General features: G+C 42.1%; 1 protein-coding gene across 3 annotated transcripts in view; it reads left to right on the forward strand.

Annotated features, from left to right (window-relative positions):
• The first annotated feature begins 8491 nt into the window (after nucleotides 1-8491).
• LOC138750532 (microtubule-actin cross-linking factor 1-like) overlaps nucleotides 8492-23565 on the forward strand; it is a 28806-nt gene continuing 13732 nt past the window's right edge. The window contains exons 1-4 of one of the 3 annotated variants that reach the window (XM_069912621.1): nucleotides 8492-8820; nucleotides 18044-18253; nucleotides 22534-22762; nucleotides 22995-23311. In XM_069912621.1, the coding sequence (XP_069768722.1) occupies nucleotides 8623-8820; nucleotides 18044-18253; nucleotides 22534-22762; nucleotides 22995-23311 (954 nt within the window). In that variant the 5' untranslated portion in view covers nucleotides 8492-8622. Of the gene's footprint in view, nucleotides 8821-10643; nucleotides 11286-12074; nucleotides 12643-18043; nucleotides 18254-22533; nucleotides 22763-22994; nucleotides 23312-23565 lie in introns of those variants that run through there. The other 2 variants (XM_069912623.1, XM_069912624.1) reach the window with 2 other exon arrangements.

Here is a 23565-nt window from a genome sequence, read left to right on the forward strand (position 1 = left end):
GCACTGCCCTTCGGGCAGGTTGACCAGGACAGCAGCATTCAGGGGCTGAAATACCTCTCTTCCATTTATGGAACACCAGAGGATTGCACTGGCTTCTTGCTGGGAAGATCACATTCGGAGAGTACAGTTTTGGTTGGACGTGAAGATGAATGGAAGATAGTAAATTCTGTGACAAAGAGCCGTTACGACACATTCACATCCTTCACCGTGCTGGAGAAAAGGTCAAGATACCGTAAACCAAAAGTTAACATCGCATAGTGATTCCCAAAGTGGGTGCTGCCTCCCCTCTATGGGCATTTAAGAGACCCTTAGACTGGCACCTAGATTAGCGAATAATAGAGGGTCACAAGGCAGGAAGACTTTAGTATTTTAGTTTGGAACGAATATATGGGTCTGCACAACATTAAGGGCATAAGGGCCTCTACTGTGCTGTAGTGTTCTATGTTCTAATGACATCATTCTTTTCACCTTCAAAGAATAGGCACCTGACCTGTCTTGCCCTTCTTTATAAATGTTCTGCATTTATATAAGTGGAGAATATACTGTGGTGATATGCTATTACTCCTCTAGGTCACCAGCACCACCACCTGACAACCTCATATATAAAGCCGACCAATCCTAGGCTCCTCCATTCTGACCTGGGCTTGCACAGAGGCAAGAACTTGCTTTATATACTTGTCTATTAAAACTAGCATTTAACTTGGACTCTGTCTAATGTGGTTGATGTTAGTCACAATTTAATAGACTAATATATATATATATTTTATATATATATACATATATATATACAGCTCCGCCTGTTAGTTAATTCAACGGAACCGGGATTGGCCGTGCAACCACCTGGGTTTCTGACTTACAATTAAGGATCGCGACAAGCACGGGCAGAAGGCGTACGACAAGTCGCCCTCCTGATCATGATCTACTACCAGGATCTCCTGGATGGGTTGCTAACTCTGAGACACCCCTAGCCAACCCCAATGTCCCACAGGGTGCACACGCTTGCCCAGGACCGAGTGTCCGCATGGCGAAGGGATCAGTTGGTAGGTGTCCACTCACAATCTGACCATGACATTAACCTTCCATTTGTTTTCAGGCAGCAGAGGAACTCAATCTAATGTATAATAGGGACAAGTGTGTCTTTAGCACTAGGTAACTGGCCATCCTGGGATATGTGGTACAGAACGGGGAAAATCAGCCCAGACCCTGTCCGCATGCACCTGCTCCCAGACCTCCCAGTCCCACACTAACAGAAAACCTTAAAGAGATATTTGGGACATTTTGCATATTATGCACAGTGGGTCCCCAACTATGAGGACAGGGCTTGCCCACTGATAAAAGCCTCCGGTTCCCAACCTGCCCAGCAGCTGTCAAAGCCTTCACAGATATTAAGGACCTGACTGCAAAAGCAATCCTGCCATCCATAGATGAGACGATCCCATTCCAAGAGGAGACCGATGTATCAGATGTAGCGCTAGCTCCTACACTGAACCAGGAGGGGCGACCGGTAGCCTTTTTCTCATGGACCCTACAGTGGTCAGAGGTGAGAGACTCAGCAGTGGAAAAGGAGGCTCAAGCCATTGTGGAAGCAGTAAGGCACTGGAGAGATTATCTGGCATGGAAACCTTGTCAGGACCAATGATCTATGGCTTTTACGTTCGCCAACCAGAACAGGAGAAGATAAAAAAACAATAAAATCTTGTGCTGGAGGATAGAATTGACTACATATAATTACGACATTCTTTACCATCCAGGGAGGCTCAATGAGCCCTCAGATACACTGTCCAGGGACAACTGTGAGGCCCTCAACCACATGTCCCAACTGCAGAGCTTGCACAATGAGCTGGGCCACCCGGGAGTCACTAGACTGTTTCACTTCAAAAGGACCCAAAATCTCCCATTCTCGGGAGAGGAAGTAAGGACAGTAAACAAGGGCTGTCCCATCTGTGCGGAATGCAAACTACAATTGTACTGGCCGGATAAAGCTACACTTATGAAAGCTACTAGATCTTTTGAGCACCTCAGCCTTGTCTTTAAAGGCCCGCACCCTTCCTACGACAGGAATGTCTATTTCCTTAATGCCATAGACGAATACTCCCACTGATCTTTTGGAATCCCATGTCCCCACGTATCGGCAGCCACAGTAGTAAAGTGCCTGCAATCCATTTTCAGCATGTGTGAGTACTCCAGCTATGTACACAAAGAGGGGTTCCGCTTTATGAATGCCGAAGTCGACCCAGTACCTACAGGACAGAGGTTTTGCCACCAACTGCACCGCAAGCTACAGTTCCAGGGGAAATGGGCAAGTAGAAAGGGAAAATGCCTCTCTCTGGAAAACCATCCTGTTGATCTGAAAGGCAAAAGACCTACTCGTGACAAGATGGCAAGATGTGTTACCAGAGGCTTTACATTCTATACGCTCGTTATTGTGTACCACCACTAACACAACACCACATGACCATATGTTTTCCTTTACGAGGAAAGCCGCGACAGGCACAGTGCTGCCTAGATGGTTGATGACACTGGGACCAACACTCCTCTGGAAGCACTGCCCAGCCCCACAAAATGGACCCACGGGTGGACCCAGTGGAGTTGAGCCAGGCGAATCCCCACTATGCATTTGTCACATTCAGGGACGGACGGGAAGACTCGGTGGCCACCAGGGACTTTGCACCGGTTGCAATCGTGGACAATGTGGGAGACTCACAGTCCCCTATGGATCAGCATGAAGGCAACAGACACTAGGACAGCCAACCATCACATCACCCCAAAGGGCCCCGCCAAACAATACACTCCCAACAACCAGTACTCGTACAGAAAACCATACACCCCCTCCCACCCTGCAACCGACAGGAATCCCTACACCCCCTCAGCATACTCCCACCTTGCAACCGACAGGAAGCCCTACATCCCCTCAGCATACTCCCACCCTGCAACCGATGGGAAGCCCTACACCCCCTCAGCATACATCCACCCTGCAACTGACGGGAAGCCCTACACCCCCTCGGCATACTCCCACCCTGCAACTGACATGAAGCCCTACACCCCCTCAGTATACTCCCACCCTGCAACCGACGGGAAGCCCTACACCCCCTCAGCATACTTCCGCCCTGCAACCGACGGAAAGCCCTACACCGTCTTGGGTAAACTTATACCTCTCATTTTGTTCGTTTTAGATTGGTCACAGTGTTTGAGCTACCAAAAGAAAATAGACACACACACACCGAGAGCAGTTCAGTTTATACAAGGCTTTATTACTAAATTTAAATCTGAATTCACACTACAATATGCAAGCCCTTCCCAATTATACATCAACACCTGGACTGGTCCCAACTGCTGAAGCAAGGCAACGACTGCACATTTGTAGAAGGTTGTCGGGGCGCTGGTAGCAGCTTCTCCACCTCCCTTGACCGGGACGTTAGCTGGATTCTTGAAGTTCTTCTTCTTGCTGAGAGATGTTGCCACCTCTTGGAGAGTCTCAAACTTCAGCAGTGGGACCATGGCTTATATTACCCCAAAAGTTGTTTACTTCAGATCTTATCTCTTTGAATAAATGATTTAATTATCTTCAAGGTCTCCTGACAGTCTGCGACCAACAAAAGACAACTGCATCTCTGGGCCTCATGAGGGAAGTTGGATAATGTCTACTGATTCATATGCATCCCTGGGCCCCATAGTGTAAATTTAGATAATGTCTACTAATTCATATGCAACAAGCAGGTTCTCAGCCTTGCAGGAGCAAAGGCTGCAAAAGTAAGAAACATGGTTTAAATCTTCCATTACACACCCCCTCATCATGCTCCCACCCTGCAACCGATGGGAACACCCCCTCAGCATACTCCCACCCTGCAACTGACGGGAAGCCCTACACTCCTTCAGCATACTCCCACCCTGCAACCAATGGGAAGCCCTACACCCCCTCAGCATACTCCCACCCTGCAACTGACGGGAAGCCCTACACCCCCTCAGCATACTCCCACCCTGCAACCAATGGGAAGCCCTACACCCTCTGAGCATACTCCCACCCTGCAACTGACGGGAAGCCCTACACCCAATCATCATATTCCCACCCTGCAACCGATGGGAAGCCCTACACCCCCTCAGCATACTCTGGGGAGCAGGGCACCAGAAATGAAGAGAACATCCCTGTTAAGAAGGTGAAGCTTGGGATATGATTCCACCGGCCAGTGACCATAACAGTGGATCAGAAATGGGTTCAGCGGCTAAAGGAGCCACACAGGCTGCACATGAGTTATGTTCATGGGAACCGCTCAGGCTGCGGGCTGCTGGAGACTGGCTCATGGGAATCCCCGTAGGAAATGGGATACGAGAGGGTGCTGAGGGCAAAAAGGGCTTCTGAAGGGTCTCGGATGCTGAAGGCTTCCTGATCATGTCGGAGGTTTGGATCTGGAGCTTGTGTTACACAACACCAATCGTTGTGGACCCTGACATCATCAACAACACACTGCCGCAACTACCTGTCCTAGCGGAGCTAGATGCTGAATTTACCATCACCGATGTCATAAAAGCAGTCCATTGCATGAAAAATAACAAATCACCTGGAATCAATGGTATCTCTTCTGAGATCTTGAAGATTGGTGGCGAAGCACTTACCTCCGAGCTCACAATACTATTCAAAACATGTTGGCTCCACCGTTACATCCCCAAAGATCTGCGGGACGCAAATATTGTGACCCTTTCCAAGAACAAAGGTGACCACCAAGACTGCAGTAACTACCATGGCATCTCACTGCTCAGCCTTGTAGACAACATACTCTGTTGTGCAATCCCATTCAACCCCCCCCCCCACCCCCACGTCGATTTGGCCTTCGACTTCCAACAACTGCAAGAGAGATGCATTAAACAACGCAAACCTCTCTATATGTGCTTCATCGACCTGACCAAGGCCTTTGACTCACATCTATTCCATGTCTTAAAACATCTTGGCTGCCCTGACACACTACTGTCCATCATCGTCCAGTTTCACAACATCATAGAGGCCACTGCCCAATTCGATGGCTTGAGATCAGAAGAGTTCCCAATCCAATGCAGCATAAAACAGGGTTGCGTACTCGCTCCAGTTCTGTTTGGCATTTTCATCTCTGCTCTTCTGCGCCATGCCTTTCCAGAAGCTTCAGGCACAGCGCTGCACACAAGGAGCTCCAGAAAACTTTTTAATCTGTCACGGCTCCGGGCCAGGACATAAATCAGAAGAGTTATGATTTGAGAACTGCTCTATGCAGATGATGCTGCCTTCATGGTTCACTCCCAGCCAGAGCTGCAAGTATTGTGTGATGCATTTGCATCTGCCTGCACTGAATTTGGTCGGAAAATGAGCCTGGGCAAGACGGGCATCTTTAGCCAACAAACCCACGACACTCCATCAGTTACGATCAATGGGTCAGTGCTCGCCAACATAGACAAATTCTGCTACTGAGGCTTCACTGTGACAACAACGAACTCACTTGATGCAGAACTGGACACAAGCCTGGGAAAAGCATCCATTGTCTCCATGCCCATGTGTGGGAAAACTGCCACCTCTCCACCAAGTTGAAAATCCGAGTCTACGAGGCCTGCGTGCTGAGTATGCTTCTCTACAGCCTTGAACCCTGGGTCACATACATAAAGCATGAACACTGCCTAACGCATTCCATTTCTGCTGCCTCAGATCCATCCTAGGCTACTCATGGCACGACAGAGTCACAAACGTCCAAGTCCTGGAGAAGACTGGAGGTACGGACCTCTACTCAATCATTCGCGCTCACTGCCTGCGGTGGGCTAGCCACATTGTCTGTATGCAGGATGGCCGATTGCCCAAAGATGTCCTCTACGGTGGGCTACCAGATGCTCCCCGCAATGTTGGCCGCCCACGTTTTCACTACAAAGACGTAATCAAGTGCAATCTCCAGTCATTCCATGTCAACCATACTGACTGGGGGGACCTCACCAAAAAAATCGCACTGCATGGCGTCTGCGATTCGCAGTGGAACATCACAATGTGCCAACGACTACAAAAAGTTCCGTGAGGGCAGAAGAGCAACAAGACACTGTGTTCATGTTCACTTGCGAAGGGATGGGCCACGATGTTGTCAATGAATTAAACAGGAGACTGTGCAGCCGCAGAGGCTGAGGGAGCATAGGAGGAGAATTCACAGACCGTGGCTCTGAACAGAGGTTGTTTTGATTCCCTTTCTACTCCAATAGCTCAGTGCTTAGAGCACTGGCCTTGTCAACCATTCCTTGCTGGGGCCTCATTTCTGCAAGGGGAGCTGGACAAAGTGGTGACTCTCCGTCTGCCTAAAATAAAAGGAGTCTTGAACCTTGAACCTCAGTCAGAAGTGAGGAGCTGTTTGGAAAGGCTGGGTGCTGAAGCCTATCAGCTCCTCTCTGAGCGGTGAAATGGATCGGTTCCAATTTGCAATCGTAGCAGTAGGTCTATGGTGGATGCCATCTCACTGGCACTACACAAAGCCCTGGAACTCTTGGACAGCAAAGATGCATACTTCAGGATGCTTTTTATCGACAACAGTTTGCCATTTAACACCATCATTCCCTCAAAATTGATCATCAAACTCCAAGACCTTGGGACTCAACACCCCACTGTGTAATTGGATGCTGAATTTCCCTCTCCTCCTGTCCACAATCAGTGAGGATCAGTAAGAACATCTCCTCTACAATCTCCACCAGTACCAGAGGGCTGTGTTCTTAGTCCCTGCTTTCTCTCTATAAACTTATGACTGCGTGGCTCAGTACAACAAAGCCAATGCAACTGATGCTACCATGGTAGTGGATTGTATATAATGGGGCGATGAGACAGCATACAGAAGGGAGAATGAAAACTTGGCTGAATGGTGCATGAACAACCAACTCCCACTCAATGCCACCAAAACCAAGGAGCTGATTGTGGATGTCAGGAAGGGAAATCCAGAGTTGTATGGTTCAGTGATCATCAGGGGATTAGTGGTGAAGAGGGTGAGCAAATTTCAGATCTTGAAAGTCATTATCTTGGACCCAACACACAAATGGCATTGTGAAAAAAAGACGTCGACACCTGTACTTCCTCAGGGATTTGCGGAGCTTTGGTACGACATCGGAAACCCTGGCAAGTTTCTACGGAGGTGTGGTAGAAAGTGTGCTGATCGGCTCCATCCCAGTTGGGTATAGGCACATCAATACCCTTGACTGAAAAGCCCTCTGAAAGGAAGTGGACACAGCCCAAGACATCACAGGCAAAACCCTCCTCACCAACGAAAACATCTGGAACTCTGCCATCGGAAGGCAGCATCAATGTTCAAGAATCCACACCACGCAGCACACACTCAGGAAAGAGATATCGGTGCCACAAGGTTCAGGAACAGCTGCTACCATCAGACTCCTCAACAACAAACTCAGTTCAGGGACTTATGTAAGGAGGGTACTTTTACACTTTATTGATGTTTTTCTCTCTGTATCGTACAGTCGGTTTGTTTAAATTTCTTTATTTGTTTACATCTCAGTGTTGAGTCAGCTTTATATGGCATTGCCAAGAAGGGTTAATTCTGCATGGCCCACAGCAAAAATAATTTCAGGGATGGATGTGACGTCATGTATGAACTCTGACAAAAAATCTGAAATCCGAAATTGGAAATGTCAGATGTTTTACACGTCTGGACATGGCAAAAGAAACCTTTTCAATGCACTGTTGCCAAAAGTGACTTTAGTTAGGGAATATTCTGGGATTTGGAGCTTTCATAATGTGACAAAGACAAGGCCATTTCCTAACCCCTGTTGATCTAACTAATGTGAATTAAACATCTGCGATCCTAGCTCCATGAAACAAGCCTTTGATAAGTTGGGTCACTCTTATGGTGCCATGTTTTCCCAGAAAAATCATCTCTGATACCAAACTTTTTTTCCCCTCCCAGAGCAGTTTAATGATTTTGGGAGATGTAATGGTGTCAAATAAACATTCCATCATCTGGAATCCAATGAAGTGGTTCAACCACATCGGAAACGACCACAGCAAGAGTGAGTTGAGGAGGGGAGTGAATTTGTCCAATTTGCAATAACATTCACCACGTGTCATTTTTCTTACAGACAGGCCAGAATGGGGTGTTTTTGGGGGGCACGGCGGGTCTTATCACAGTCCCTCATAGAGGAGGGTATCAATCACTTCCCCGATCTCCTTATAGCCCCCTGGCACCCGATCCAGGTGGGTGCAGACTACCTGGGAGGGAGGGGCAATGACAAGAGGAGTCCACCTGGCTGCCCCGACAACAATGGTTGGCGGGAGACCCTCAAATATAAACTGCCCCTTGAGTACATTCATTCCGAGAATGTGGGGGGGGTTGGGGTCTCATTGTGACATCATAGCGAGAGAGTAAATATTGGGAGATTACCATGGTTTCACTTGTCTTTCTGTATTATTGTGTAACAATAAACCCATTGATGACATCACACAGCCAGCAAACCCAGTTGCTGAGACTGCAGTCGTGTTCATTGTGAGGGTTGAACGTGGTGCGAGCGCTTGGCACAGTATTTGCCGAATACCAGGGCTTTTTGGCCAAGTGAGGCTCACGGTGGTGACGTATTTGAATTACTACATCACACGTCACTGGAAACACCTCGCGTGTGACTTGCAGGAGAATGGGCAATGCCTTGTGCTGTCTACAAGTGGCACGAGTGGCTGGGGAAGAGGAGCAGAGTAGGAGATCCCTCACTCCTCGGAAAAGAATGACGTGCAACTGCTGCAAGAAGATCAGAGGCAGGTGGTTTCATTCCCGAGTTGCTGCGGAGGAATCGTCAGACTTCAATGTCGACCGCAGGGAAGAAAACACGCAGCAGGTACTCTCGGTCACGTGTGAAACCTTCTATGAGGCAATGTCGAAATGAACATAAGTTGTACTGTGTGCACAAGGTTCATTACTCACGTAAACATCAGACACTCATCCTATAAGGAGAGTTTGGTGTTTCGCAGCTAATTATCTCCAATTCAGTGTTAGTAAATCATTTATGCTTTGTCTTATCTTTTTCCAAAGCATCTACAGATTGGGTGCTTCATTTATTCTGAAACTTAAACAAGGTCTTCAACAAGTGAATCCTACTTGGAATTTATACATTCCTACTTAATAAATGGGTCCAGATAGTCTTATTTTTGTAAATTAAAATGAAAAACATTCTCTTTCCTTTCACAGGACAAAGGATCCCCAAGGTTTAAAGTGTAAATGATAAAACTGGAATTACTGGATATTTCAATAAGAACAGAAAAGGCTGGAAACTCCCAGCAAGTCAGGAGGTGACCAACCTGCTGACTATTTCCAACATTTTCTGTTGTTACATTTGAAGTATAATTATTTTTAATATTTCTTCTGGGAACAATTGGCTGTCAAAGGCAGGAATTAAATACTCTTTATTGTTTTGGGGTAGGGAGAGTTTAGTGCTTTTTTTAGGAAGGAATATATGGGTTGGCACAACATCAAGGGCTGAAGGGCCTGTACTATGCTGCAGTGTTCTATGTTCTGTGTTTCTGCCGTGGTGATTTAAGAGTAAATATTAACCAAGGACCCCCAGAAGAATGTGCCCTTTCCTTTGGTTTCTGCCCTGGAATGAGATGAGATGAGAGACTGGAGTCCTGGTTTTGTGGCTGAAATCAAAACAAGAGTGTTCTTCGTAAAGATGCACCAAGAATCTGTGGTTTGCCTTTCATCAAATTCAAGTCAGAAACCTCAGCCTTGAGTGTATAGGTGTGAAATCTGAATGTCTCTGGGGATTGACCCTGTGCCATGTGTTCATTTGCAATGCCTTGGGCCAATCCTGAAAGGTGTTTTGCCTTGCTTTTTCCAGATACTTTTGTTCTGTTCACTGCCATGGTTCACATGACGCAGTGGATTTGAAAATAGTCATTAAGTTTTAACTGTGATTTTTACCTTCAAGACCACATGCTTGTTCTTGGTAAAATGTTTTTATTGAGTTGGAAGGTTGGAACAGTGTGGTGCATTATCAGGATATAAGGTTAATTGGGATAAGAGTGAAATGATGCTTTTGACAAGAATGGATTATGCAAACTGCAGAGATATTGTTACATTTAAGTGGTTGGATAAAATTAAGTATTTCGGGATAAATGTAGATGATAATTATAATCATTTATATGAGTTGAATTATAGACCATTATTACATTAAATTAAATAAGATTTAAATAGGTGGAAAGATTTACCGATAACTTTAATAGGGCGCTGTGTTGGCACAGTCTCTCATGGTGTATAACGCCACATGGCGGAGCAGCCATGGGAAGATGGCGCTGTCAAGGTTTTCTCCCTGCCTCAATTCACCTGCCCAGCGCACGCCTGGGGCAGCGATTCTGATATCACAATGCACGAGGTGACTGAGCTTAGGCTGCCCTTAAGAGGGCGCGGGCTGAATTTGAATAAAAACATCATTAATGGCTTTCAATGTGGTGGCTGAGTCTTTCTTGGTTGTGTCCAGCACGACAGTGTTTTAAAATGAATTTTTTCCCCCGTATTCAGTATTTTTGTCAATCAATTACATGTGGGATTCCTAAAAGGTTTTAAGGATTTCCATGTGCTGGGAAGATCTTTATTATGAAAAGGTAAATAGGCAAGAGTATCTATACAAAAATTGACTTGGAGTTTTATAATTACCACATTTTCAGGATTATTATGAAGCGGCACAATTCAAGTTTATTAATAGAATGGTTGGATCACAACAATCTTTACGTTGGGCTAAAATCCAAATGGCTCAGCTTCATGAACAAAGAATGCAACAGTTTATTTATAAATGGAATGCTCAACTTTTCCAAAATTATCCTTTACCGGTGTTAAAACATTTCATGGAAATATGGTATCGGACCAACGTTGCTATTGGTGCTGAGGGCAAAATTTCGGCTAAAACCCTTTGTATTAAAATAAGCTTTGTATAAAAATAAATCACGTATTCCTGAATATTTGGGAAAAGAAAGGTATTATCTTGGCCGAAGATTGTTATGAAGCTGGAAATTTTGTTTCATATCAGTGATAGAATGAAAAAATGGATCAGGTCCATGCTTAGTAACTTTGTTACTAGATAATTTTGGACACAGTTTGAGATTACCTCGAAGGAAGAGATTTGAATGTTCAATTATTGAAGGAGGGGAAAGGGGATTGATTACACAAATGTATGCTTTATTACAAAATAAGATGCCTAAGTCGGATATTTATAAAGTGAGAAGTAAAAGGAAGAAGGATCTGTCGGTTTTAATTTCTCAGGATGATTGGATGACATTATGTGAGGACAGTGTGACTAAGCCAGTAAACGTAAGATAAAGATTCGTTCATTATAATTTTATTCATCAACTTTACTTAACACCTGAGAAGTTGAAGAGGTATAGATTTATCTCTTTGGATATGTGTTTTCAATGTGGGGAATAGATAGGGTCTTTTTTACATTCAGTATGGTGAGGTGATCAGGTGAAACCCTTTCTGAATGGAATTATGGAATTTTTATTGGGACATATGAAGTAAAATGGAGTTTGGAAATGAAATTGGATACATTTCAAATTGCATTTATTCAGTTGGAATAGGCAGTAGCGAGAAAATGTAAAGCTATAACCTGGAAAGATGAAATTGAATTAAGTATTCAGAGATGGCACATGGACTTGCAATCATGTATTCCATTGGAAAAGATAACTTACAATTTACGCCATCCGTCTACCATTTTTGTTAATGTGCGGGTCCCTCTGTGAAGTGTATGGGTCTAAATATGTCATGGTTGATTGGTGACATCAAACCCGACTATGATGGTTTGTTTCTTTAGTTTGAGGTTGTAGAGGATGGGAGGGAGCTAAGAGAGGGGGTGGGAGGGGGGTATATATGGGGGAAATTTTTGTATGTTAATATGATGTATTTTATTGTGGATTTTGAATTTGATTTTAAATAAAGTATACAAAAAGAAGGTTACTTTGTAGACCACATGCTAATAGTTCCTTTCATTGTTGTTCAATAACATCTGATCCTTTCCTGCTTCTAAACTGTATTTCTGTGAAATCTCCACACAGCGGCTTCTCTGTGCATTTCCGGCACTACCTGATCCAATGCACTAATTGATAAGGTGGTGTCTGCAACCTATCTTAAGGAAGGCTGAGACGACCACAGATCGCTAGTGATTGTTGTTTACTTTCAAGCAAAGTTGGCTCGGCCAAGGGTTCTTCTCAGATCTCTGAATGTGCAGTGTGACAAGAGTTTTAGAGGTAGCTTGGAATGAATTACTCGAGCAGCTTCCACACACACACATTTGAAAAGCCAGAATTTTAGCAGGATTATTGCATCCTGCTTTTTGCAAAGGAGCAACAAAGTATCCACATACAGCTTGCCTAGGAGAGCATGTGGCGTTAGCAGGCAGAGTTAGAACAGCTTTGCTCTCAGAGAGGGAGGGAGTGAGAGAGAAGGAGTCAGAGAAATCTGTTCCAGAGGGACAAGCTGCCAAACTTTGGAAGGCTGCCTGGTCAAAGGAGAAGACTGGTGGTCTGAAAGATGACCTGAAAGAAAAAGGATCATCCGGAGAACCCTGAAGGGGGAAAGTTCTGTCAGAAAGACTAATTAAGAAGAAATCAGTTGCAGATGCTCTGGAAATGGAATCTCTCTCTCTGAAAACCAGCAAGAGCCCTTCTGAGTGGTAACCATTTGTCTGTTAAACACCAAAGCTTGGTGAACTTTGTTAATGCTAATGTATGAGCACTGTTGCAAGAATTGCCTGCAACCAGGACTGTGATCCAAAGAACTTTTCTAATCTTCAATACACATTACACTCACCTGCACTTAGTATTTGAGGGCGGATTAAGTGGGTTAGGTAGGTTAAGTAATAAGTTAAAGTTCAATTCTGTTTTCATGTTCAAATAAAATTCTAAACTACTTTTGTTTAAATAACCCTGTGTTGTCGTGCATATCTATTGCTACTGGTTTTTGGGGTCATTTTTGTTAATGTGCGGGTCCCTTTAGGATTTGAACATTGCAGTTTCATGATTTATTAGTTGATTGGGATGTTTTTGCAGGCTATTTTTACAAGCTAACAGAAAGCTTGTGTCTGGAAAAACTGCAGCAATGGATGTTGATACATTTTTGTTACAACCATCACCTGCAGAACTGCAGAAGGTGAGAAAATAGGAACTGATGGCTATTTCTGAGGCATTGAAAATTGTTGAAGTTAAACATTGGATGAGAAAAGTACAAACGTAGAGGATTATAATAGTGAAATATTACATGTGAAGGAAAATTTGTTGAGGAAGACTCACAAAAGGACATTCCAGAATAATAGGCATTTTCAGAGAGCTCATGTGGACCAGATTAATAAACCTGTTCATAAGGTTAGGATGGAGCAGGATAGTAGGGCTGAAATAAAGTCTGGAGAAAATGTTCAGTAAAAAGATGAAGGAAAGGTAGGAAAGGACAGAACTTCTGTATTTATATGCCATTTGTGTAAGAAAGCTGGTCGTGTGACTGTCTAGTCTTGAAACAGAAAAGGTAAAAACAGGTTTAACCAGAACCATGTATACAGAAACAGTGGAATTTAAGGAGAGCAGAGGTGCATAAGCTGATCAGTAGGTCATGGATGTTTTCAAGCCTTTTGTGTCAGAGGGCTTTGTCTCAATAAAGGAGGGAGAACCACAGGTTCCAGTTAACATTCTTAGAGATACTGAGGCTGCTCAGTCATTGTTGTTAGAAACCGTTTTAACTGTGGATCAAAGGACAGACACAGAGGAGACAACTTTGATTAAAGGTGTTGGAGATGAGGTAGGGTCAATATTGCTTCACAAGGTTGTGCTAAATTCAGAATTAGTCAAAGGAACTGTTGTAGTAGGAGTTACCCATGCAAGGTGTCTCGTTTTTGCTGGGGAATGATTTGTCAGAGAATAAAGTTGGGTCAGTTTTAAGATTGACAAATTGGCCTAGTAAGGATGTGGTTAGAGAGGATGGTGAGATATATCCTGCATGTGCGGTAACTAGGTCTGTGACTAAGAAAATCATGACAGCTGAAGATGATCCAGTTGGGGGAGTCACGTGATGGAGTAGTGGCCGGTCAGGGAATTCCAGCCCTCTCCGGAAAAGTTAAAAAAAAACGCACAAAACACAAAGGTACAAGATTAAAATTTAAAACAAAGTAAAAATAAAGGTGAGAAGAAAATGGCAGCGAAGAGAGAAATGTCGAAAACAACGGGAAGAAGAGAAGAAGAAAGAACGTCGGAAGAAGAAGGTGAAGGCCTTACCTGTCCGAGGAGGCCCGCCGCGGAGAGAGAAGCCCGCTCCCTCAGGTCAGTGGAAGTCCCGGGCTCGGGACTACAAAAATGGCTCGCAGATCCGAGTAAAAGTGCGCAACCGCGCAAGAAAAAAAACACACTGACGGGAGGGGGAAACAGCTGCGGAGTCGATCTCCACAGCTGAGAGAGACACCTGCAGCACAGCAGCTGGTGCAGAACAGAGACAATAACGACAACAAGAAAGAAGAAGGTAAAAAGAAAAGAAGGAAACAACAGATGGTCAATCCAGAGGAAGAAGAAGAAGAAGAACAGAAAGAAGTGGAAGAAGAAGAGAAAGGCAAGACAATGGATGTATCTTTTTTCAAAGAATATATGGAATCAGTGAAAGAATGGCAATTACAAGAATTTAATGAGATAAAAAGAAGAATTAAGAATGCAGAAGAAAAAATGAATAAAATAGAAATGGTCATATCAGAGATAGGAAAAAGAGTGGAGAATGTGGAAGAACGAGAAATAATCGTAGAAATGGAAGTAGAGGACAAAAGAGAAATTAGAAGAATCTAATAAAAAAGTTAAAGAGGCACATGAGCTGTAAGCTCAGAAGACAGATATAATGGAAAACTACATTAGAAGAAATAATATAAACAGGGTCCTAGGAAGACCAGAATTACAGGAAGAAATGGAAATAGAGAGGGCACATAGAACATTAGCCCCGAAACCACAACCGCAGCAAAAACCAAGATCCATTTTAGTAAAATTTTTAAGATATACAACAAGAGAAAATATATTGGAGAAAGCAATGAAGAAAATAAGAGAAGACAAAAAGCCACTGGAATACAAAGGTCAAAAATTTTTTTTCTATCCAGACATAAGTTTTGATCTCCTGAAGAAGAGGAAGGAGTTCAATACAGCAAAAACGATCTTATGGAAAAAAGGATATAAATTTAAGTTAAAGTACCCAGCGGTACTTAAAATAGTTATTCCAGGGCAACAAAACAGACTATTCTCGGATCCAGAGGAAGCACGAAAATTTGCAGAACAACTACAAAACAAGCAGAGAGATGAAGACATGTAATGAGAGTAAAAATGACCACGAACTATATGTATGTGTGTATATGGGTATATGTATGTATATATTATATATATATATATATATATATATATATATAATATATACATATATATATATATATATGTAGATGTGTATGTATGTGTGTGTATACATGAATGTATACGTATTTAGAGGAAAATATATAGGGTATAGATAAGAATTAATAAGGGAATGAAAGGGAATAGAGGGAATAAGGAGGGAATTAAAAGAGTGACCTTTGTTACATATGAAAATTGAAATCTTTTCCGGTGGGGGGCTGGGTGGGGATGAGTTATGGTCACTGCAAAATCAGTTGACATTTGCGAGTGAATTCGCAAATCCAAATGGAGAGGGGAGATGTGTTTGCCCAACAAGAGATAAAGGGCAACTCAGGAGGGGGAGGGGAGAATGGGGTTAAAGAAGTTTTAAATAGGAGAATAAGGAAAATTTTTGATGTTTTAGAAATGTTGTTTTATAAAGTGTTCAAAACAAGAAAACAGAAATGGTTAAGAAGGAAAGGTGATGATGGAGAAACGGAAAGGGAAGATAAACAAAGTATGAAATGGCTATGTTGAACTATATGACTTTAAATATTAACGGAATACATAACCAAATCAAAAGGAAGAAACTGCTAAATTTACTGAAAAAAGAAAAAATTGATATAACATTTGTGCAAGAAACACATTTAACTGAATTGGAGCACAAGAAATTAAAGAGAGATTGGGTAGGACATGTAACAGCAGCGTCGTACAATTCAAAAGCAAGAGGAGTAGCTATATTAATCAGTAAAAATGTACCAATTAAAATAGAAGAGGAAATAATAGATCCAGCAGGGAGATATGTAATGATAAAATGTCAGATATATTTGGAGTTTTGGAATCTACTCAATGTATATTCCCCTAACGAAGAAGATCAAAAGTTTATGCAAGATATTTTTTTGAAGATAGCAAATACGCAAGGGAACATATTAATAGGAGGGGATTTCAACCTTAATTTGGATTCAAATATGGATAAAACTGGGAAAAAAATTAACAGAAAGAACAAAGTAACCAAATTTATAATTAAATCGATGCAAGAAATGCAACTTTTGGATATATGGAGGATACAACACCCAAAGGAAAAGGAATATTCATATTATTCGGGTAGACATAAAACATACTCAAGAATAGACCTATTTCTGTTATCAGCTCGTAAGCAAGATAGAGTAAGAAAAACAGAATATAAAGCTAGAATATTATCGGACCATTCACCCTTGATATTGACAAGAGAGTTAGAGGACATCCCTCCAAGAATGTATAGATGGAAATTAAACTCCATGCTACTTAAAAGGCAGGATTTTAGAGAATTCATTGAAAGACAAATTAAAATGTACTTTGAAATAAATACGGAATCAGTGAAAGATAAGTTTATACTATGGGATGCAATGAAAGCGTTCATTAGAGGGCAAATAATAAGTTATGTAGCCAAGATGAAGAAGGACTATAATCAGGAAACAGAGCAGTTGGAAAGGGAAATAGTATATATAGAAAAAGAATTAGCAATGAAGGAAGATACAACTAAAAGAAGAGAATTGGCAGATCAAAAAATAAAATATGAAACACTACAAACATATAAGGTGGAGAAGAACATAATGAAGACAAAACAGAAATATTATGAACTAAGGGAAAAAACGCACAAAATCCTAGCATAGCAGCTTAAGACAGAACAAGCTAAGAAAATTGTATTGGCATCAAGGAAAAAAGACAAACAAATCACATATAATCCAACGGAGATCAATGAAAACTTTAGAGAATTCTATGAACAATTATACCAAACTAAAAACGAAGGGAAAGAAGGCAAAATAGATGAATTTTTAACTAAAATTGAACTACCAAAATCACAAATAGAGGAATAAAATAAATTAACAGAACCATTTGAAATAGTAGAAATACAAGAGATAATTAAAAAAAACTACCAAATAATAAAACACCAGGAGAGGATGAATTCCCAATAGAATTCTATAAAACATTTAAAGATTTATTAATTCCTCCCCTCCTGGAAGTAATCAACCAGATTGACAAAACACAAAGCTTACCAGATTCATGTAAAACAGCAATAATTACAGTAATACCAAAGGCAGGGAAAGATCCACTCGCACCAGCATCATATAGACCAATATCATTACTTAACACAGATTATAAGATAATAGCTAAACTATTAGCAAACAGATTAGCAGAATATGTACCTAAAATGGTAAATCTAGACCAAACTGGATTTATTAAAAAAAGACGCACAACAGACAATATTTGTAAATTTATTAACTTAATTCATGCAGTAGAAGGGAGTAAAGCGCCAACAGTAGCAGTTGCTTTAGACGCAGAGAAGGCCTTTGAAATGAAAGGGGAGGGATTAGACGAAGGGGCCCGAGAAATGAAGGCAGTGTTAGGGAGACATGAGCAGGGAAATGATGAAGCGGAATTCCGTCGATGCCCGTGTGTGTGTATAGGAGGCTGGTCTTTAGTATTTTCCATCCTTTTCGTATTGATCGAAGACTGGGCAAGACCACGTGTTGCCCATGTGCATATTCCGATGAAATGGTGTGGAATGGCCCCTGTTTATAAACAGGCATCTTCCACTCAAGTGGTTTCACATCCTCCTCAATCCCAAGGGTTTGCAAATAGATGAGGGAATATGGAATTGCTGCCAGGAAAGTACAACACGTCTTCAAACTAACAGGATTTTGCAATTTGTAGGAAACAACAGAAGATCACCTACAAAAACATAAGAAGACAGTAGGTGATCTTCTGAAATGGTTGGCAGTCGAGGGTCACTATGGAGTTCATATCACCGAAGACGAATTCTACGCATTAGGTGATGGTTTCCAGATGGAGGAAGAGGACGATGCGATGGGGTCATTTGCTGAGATGGGCGAAAGACTGAATGACCACCAGCAAGGCCTGAAGGTATGAACACTTCCAGGTGTTTTGGATAAATGTATATTCGAATAATTGTAAAAATATTTTGGATTGGACTTTTCATCAGAACCTCTGATCAGTACAGATTTGATGAAAGGCGACTGACTAAATTTCACTTAAATAATGACTAACACAATTTCCAAATGAGGTTGAATTGAATTTTGACGATCTTCTCCCAATCCTATTCAAAGATCTAGCAGATCCTCTTTCTAACTCAGTCATACTTTCTGTTCTTTGCTCTGGCCCAGTCACGCAAGTGATGAGAGATGACGGGAATATGATTATCTTACTAGTGAAGGGGCAGTGATTGACGATGGTCACAGAGGCCCTTCACTAACAATCTCACCATGGCAGCTTCTTAACAAAATCTCTTCACCTCAGTAATGCAGTTTTCTAATATAATGTGGATATTGATGTTGTAAAGGGAAGAACCTCCTCCCCTATTTTGGTAACTCCAGCACCCACTCATGTGATTAACTCTTTATAACCCATTGAATGGGCCATGCAAGCTATTCACAACCAAAAAGGGTTGAGGAAGCATACACCACCGGAATGAATTCTGGCGTAGCAACGTCACTGTTCGTCCACTCAACCAGGCCAGATCCTTGTGCAGATCTAGGGATTGGTTTGGAAAAGAGAGTGAGTAAGGCTACAACCCCTCACTACCACAATTTTCCTGTTGTTGAAGCAACTGTTGGTGACAGCAGGAGCAGAAAGATCCATCCCATGTTTCTCCAGGGGCTCCCTCAATTCTGATGTGTGGTAGCACCATTGTGCTAAATGGGATAGATTCAGAATAAATTGACAGCTGGAATCACAGTGGCCAAAAGGTACGATGGGCCTTTAACATTTGCAGCAGGAAAGTGTTACTTACCATCGTTAGTTCTCCCATTACAACCAAGACAAGTCATCACCATGGTTTAATAGGGAATGCAGATGCACATGAAGTGCCAGACTGATAATCTTACAACATTGGACAGTGGGCAGGCAATGCAGAAAAAAAAATAACATTCCAAAGACAGAATTAACCGCTGATGAAATTTGAGCTCTGTCATCCTTCCGGCTGGATCATGAACAGTAAACAGGAAAAGAGGGACCAAGGGTCTCCTCATTCTCAGTGGAGGTAGTCCTCAGCTTCTGAATAACAAAGTTGGGGTTAAGACACTTTCTAGCATGTTCCATCAGGTTCTTCCGACACCATCACAGAAATCACTTTCACCCCATTTATTTTACTTTGGAACACCAAGTGCAAATAGGACCAGACTCCATCACATTCGAAGTACTGAAGAAGTTCAGTCTAGATTTTTTTGCACCTCTTGTCACAGTTGATGCACTGACATCCTTCTGACAAAGTGGCAAATTCTTCTGGTATCTGGTCCATCTACCAAAAGCAGGACAGAGCCATACTTTAATAATCAGCTGCCCGATGGAAAGTGTGGCCCACACACTGTGACATAAAGTGGCATTGTTCACCAATAACCTGCATAATGGTACTTCATTTGGGTGTTGTCACATGACTCCAGGTCTCCTTCTCACTGTGGTCCTAACATAGACCAGCCATTTTGAGTACTGTAATTACCAAAGCAGATCAGAGGCTACCTGTCAAGCAGTAGGTGGCGAACCTTTGCTCCGCACTTGACTGGATGAGCACAATTCCCAAAGGGCCCAAGGACCCTAACAGCAGAGCAAAGCAGTTGGCTTGATTGGCCCTCCATTCATTCTCTCCACTGAGGTGGTCCTGTATCCTATCAACGGAGTGAACGACATCTACTCGACTCCAAGAATATGTCCAAAGAGGTGCCACCTGACATGGACAGGGACGTGCGGTAGGTCTGTAGGAACATTACTACCTGCTGATTCCCCTCCACACTCCTATCCCTTCTCAGGGGCTAAATTCAGAACTCCCAACCTTACAACTTTGTAGAAAGACCTTGACAAGTAGCATGACAGCTATTCAAGAAGGTGGTCCATGATGACATTGCCGGCAGTGAGGCAGAACTAATCAGTTTGGGCCCTGGCAGGGACACCTGCATCTTGAAGTACTAATGTGAAAATGATAATTACCCAGAATGTTTTCACTAAAATGGGGATAGATTTTCATGTTTGTCATTCCTTAATATGCAGTGCTCAAGTCAGATTTTCATCGTTAAAAAAGTGCAAAGATCTTTAAACATTTACCAATTGGTGTTATCTTCTTTTCGTAAAGCATTGCTTAACATGTATGCAAATTATTGCCCTGTGTGTGCTTGACAACCTGGTTTGTTTTGGAATAAGGCGACTTGAATAAAGTCTTGTCAAGTCCAAAGGATGTTGAACAAAATGGTAAAGATAAATACAATAAAGTCACTGTTATGTCTCTGTGTGGGAGGCTTCTTAAATAGCAGAAGTAAAATCTCTTCTGCTATTTGAATCTTGCATCTTCTTAGAGATGCAAGATTCAAATAGCAGAAGAGATTTTACTTATTGATGCCTTCCACCATGCCAGGAAATGTTCATACTCACATAGACATGCACCCCACATTGGTGCACGACATTTACGACAGTGAGACGGGTGTGTTATCTCGTTAGGATCATGTGAACTCTTTTGTAACTTCCTAGGAATACACCCTTCTCACTGTGGTAACCGTCGTGCACTACTGGGGGGCACCTATACATGAGTATGAGTGTGAACAGTTTCCTGAGATGGTAGAAGGCATCAGTAAGTAAACTCCCTTCTGTTATTTGAATCTTGCATCTCTAAGTTATTTAAGAATCCTCCCAGGTAACACGGAGACAGAACATGTTGGCAGTGGTCGGTCTGAGAGAACAAGAATAAAACTATAAAATGGATTGGAAGTGACTGAAATCTGAAGGGGAAGAAGAGAAAAAGTACACCTGAAAATGAATGGCTGGTGCAACAGCAGTTCACCCAGTGATGGACGGGAGGCTGAAGATATTGTTGAATCGTTGAAAACGTTTCAGCAGATGTACAATTTAGCAGTGAAAAGCTATTTTAAAAATGCAACAGCGAGGAGAAGGTTAGTGCTATACATGTCTGGATAGGGGAGCCAGGCCGTGACTTATTTAATAGCTGAGAGCTTACGGGGTGGAGAAAAATGATCCAGAGCAGATATTTGCAAAGGTTGTTTCTCACCTTGAACTCAGCTCTAATCCTAGACTTGAATGCAATGAATTTCAAGGTTTTGTGTAAGAGACTGATGAGACTGTTACTAACTTCCTTACTACACCAAAAACTAATGCTGCAAAATGCAGATGGAAGGATATAGAGGAAAGATTAGCTGATCCACTAATATGCCCATCCTGAATGCAAAAGTCTCTTATAGGGAAGGATAGCTTGAAACTGGCCAAAGATATAGAAACAGGCAGAGTCTTCGAATCCACGAGGTCACAAATGAAATCCCTATCAATGCAGACCCACCCACAGCAAAGTGAAGGAAGGGTTGATGCTATAAAAAATACAATCAGAAAAGTGCCACCCCCAGGACCTGTAGGAAGGGCAGCAGACAACACCCCTCCGTGACCAAAATGATTGCCCCGCATATGGTTCTGAATGTGGAGCCTACGGCATAGCAAACCACTGGGCGAAGATGTGCAAGTCTGGGGTGAAGGAAACAGTGATACCAGTGAAGAAAAAAAGACAAGAAGATCCACCATCTCTTGAAACTGTTCACACACTCATATACATAGACATCCACCCCACAGTGGTGCACGACAGTTACTACAGTGAGAAGGGTGTATTCTTACACAGTTACAAATTAGTTCACATTCTCCTGACTAGATCACAGTCAACTCTAGTTAGATTTCACGTGTTCTCTTTTAAATCATGAAAGAATATTAAATCCCTGAATGGAAAGATAAGGATGAGATCATTCAAATGACAAAAGTTTAATGTGCTTAAGTTTAAAGTAAGTCTGTTTGACGGGGAAGGGACTGTGTACAAATACTGAAGGAGAGGATTTATTTTCTTGTCAGTCAAATTAAATATGGAATATATTCTATTCCATCTCAGCAGGATTCATCCTTTGACACAAGCAAAGAATTGTAGATCACGGTAGTTGATTAAACCTCCGAAAGGATAAAACCGTTTAGGTTTCTTGACTTGAAATACGTTTCCTGTGTGTATTTAAGGGTGTTTTGGTACCCTGATTTTTAATAAATTGGGAAACCTGAATATTTTATTTCAATTGCAAATGCAATAAATAGAAACCTTACCTCCCCCAAGACAACTTGGAGCAATAAAAATGAACCTAGGATTGTTTCTTTTCTAGGAACATCACCAAAAGTTGTCCCGGAAAGAGCAAGAGTTGGTTTTGGCCACAGAGGCAGCTCAGACTTTCCTGGAACAAAATGTCCAGGACCCTTTGCGAGACGAGGAAGTTGCACTGCAGGAGATCTTGAATGTCTTGATGGAGGAGTACGAATCCGCTTTATCAAGTGCAGATTCTCAATTAAACGTGATTGAGGATCTGCATCTAGAATTGCAGAAGTTCCGAAAAGGTGAGAGAAAGTATTCATTTATTTTCCAGATTACTATAAAATACTATTTACTGAGAGTTGAAAAGAATTCTAAGTAAGACAACAGAAAGCTACATGTGGTTTGGAATAACCCCAACTTGTAATTATTACAGGATCCTGTCAATGTATCAAAGTCTATATAATCTGGTATTTTTTGACCATTTTGAATGCTTTAAAACATTTAACTATTTGACCATTATATTCCTTTAAACAGATCACGATGAATTTGAAACATTCATGAGTCATTTGGAGAAGGAACTAACAAAGATTAAAGCTGGGGAATTTGACTCCACGTCATTGACATTCAAACTTAAGAAGCAGCAATTCCTCTTCAAAGATCTTCAATTTCACAAAGGGGATCTAAGACACCTCAGACGATCTTGGAAAAGTGTCATCGATGCTGCCTTTCACTTTGAAATCAGGAATGCAATTGAAAGCTACAAGATCCAAATTGATCCTGATGCCATAAGCCAACATGTGGAGGAGACGGTTGAGAGCGCCGATGCTCGCTTAAACACACTTCGATCAGAAGTATGACATATCTTCATTTTTTTTTTAGATTAATAGCATTTAAACTCCAATTTTACTTAAGATCAGTAACTTGAGAGCATTTTGATAGACTGAGCAACTTGTGTAAGTTTTAGTCTTAGAAGAGTGGCTCTGGAAAAGGTTTGCGGCTGTTATTAATAATACCCATGAAGAACAGGAACAATGATTAAATCTTTCCAGTATTGTGGAGCTCTCTTGGTGGCCGTACTCACTCAAGTTGGACAGAGACCATTGCA

Source organism: Narcine bancroftii, unplaced genomic scaffold (genome assembly GCF_036971445.1).
Source record: "Narcine bancroftii isolate sNarBan1 unplaced genomic scaffold, sNarBan1.hap1 Scaffold_165, whole genome shotgun sequence".
NCBI classification, from domain to species: domain Eukaryota; kingdom Metazoa; phylum Chordata; class Chondrichthyes; order Torpediniformes; family Narcinidae; genus Narcine; species Narcine bancroftii.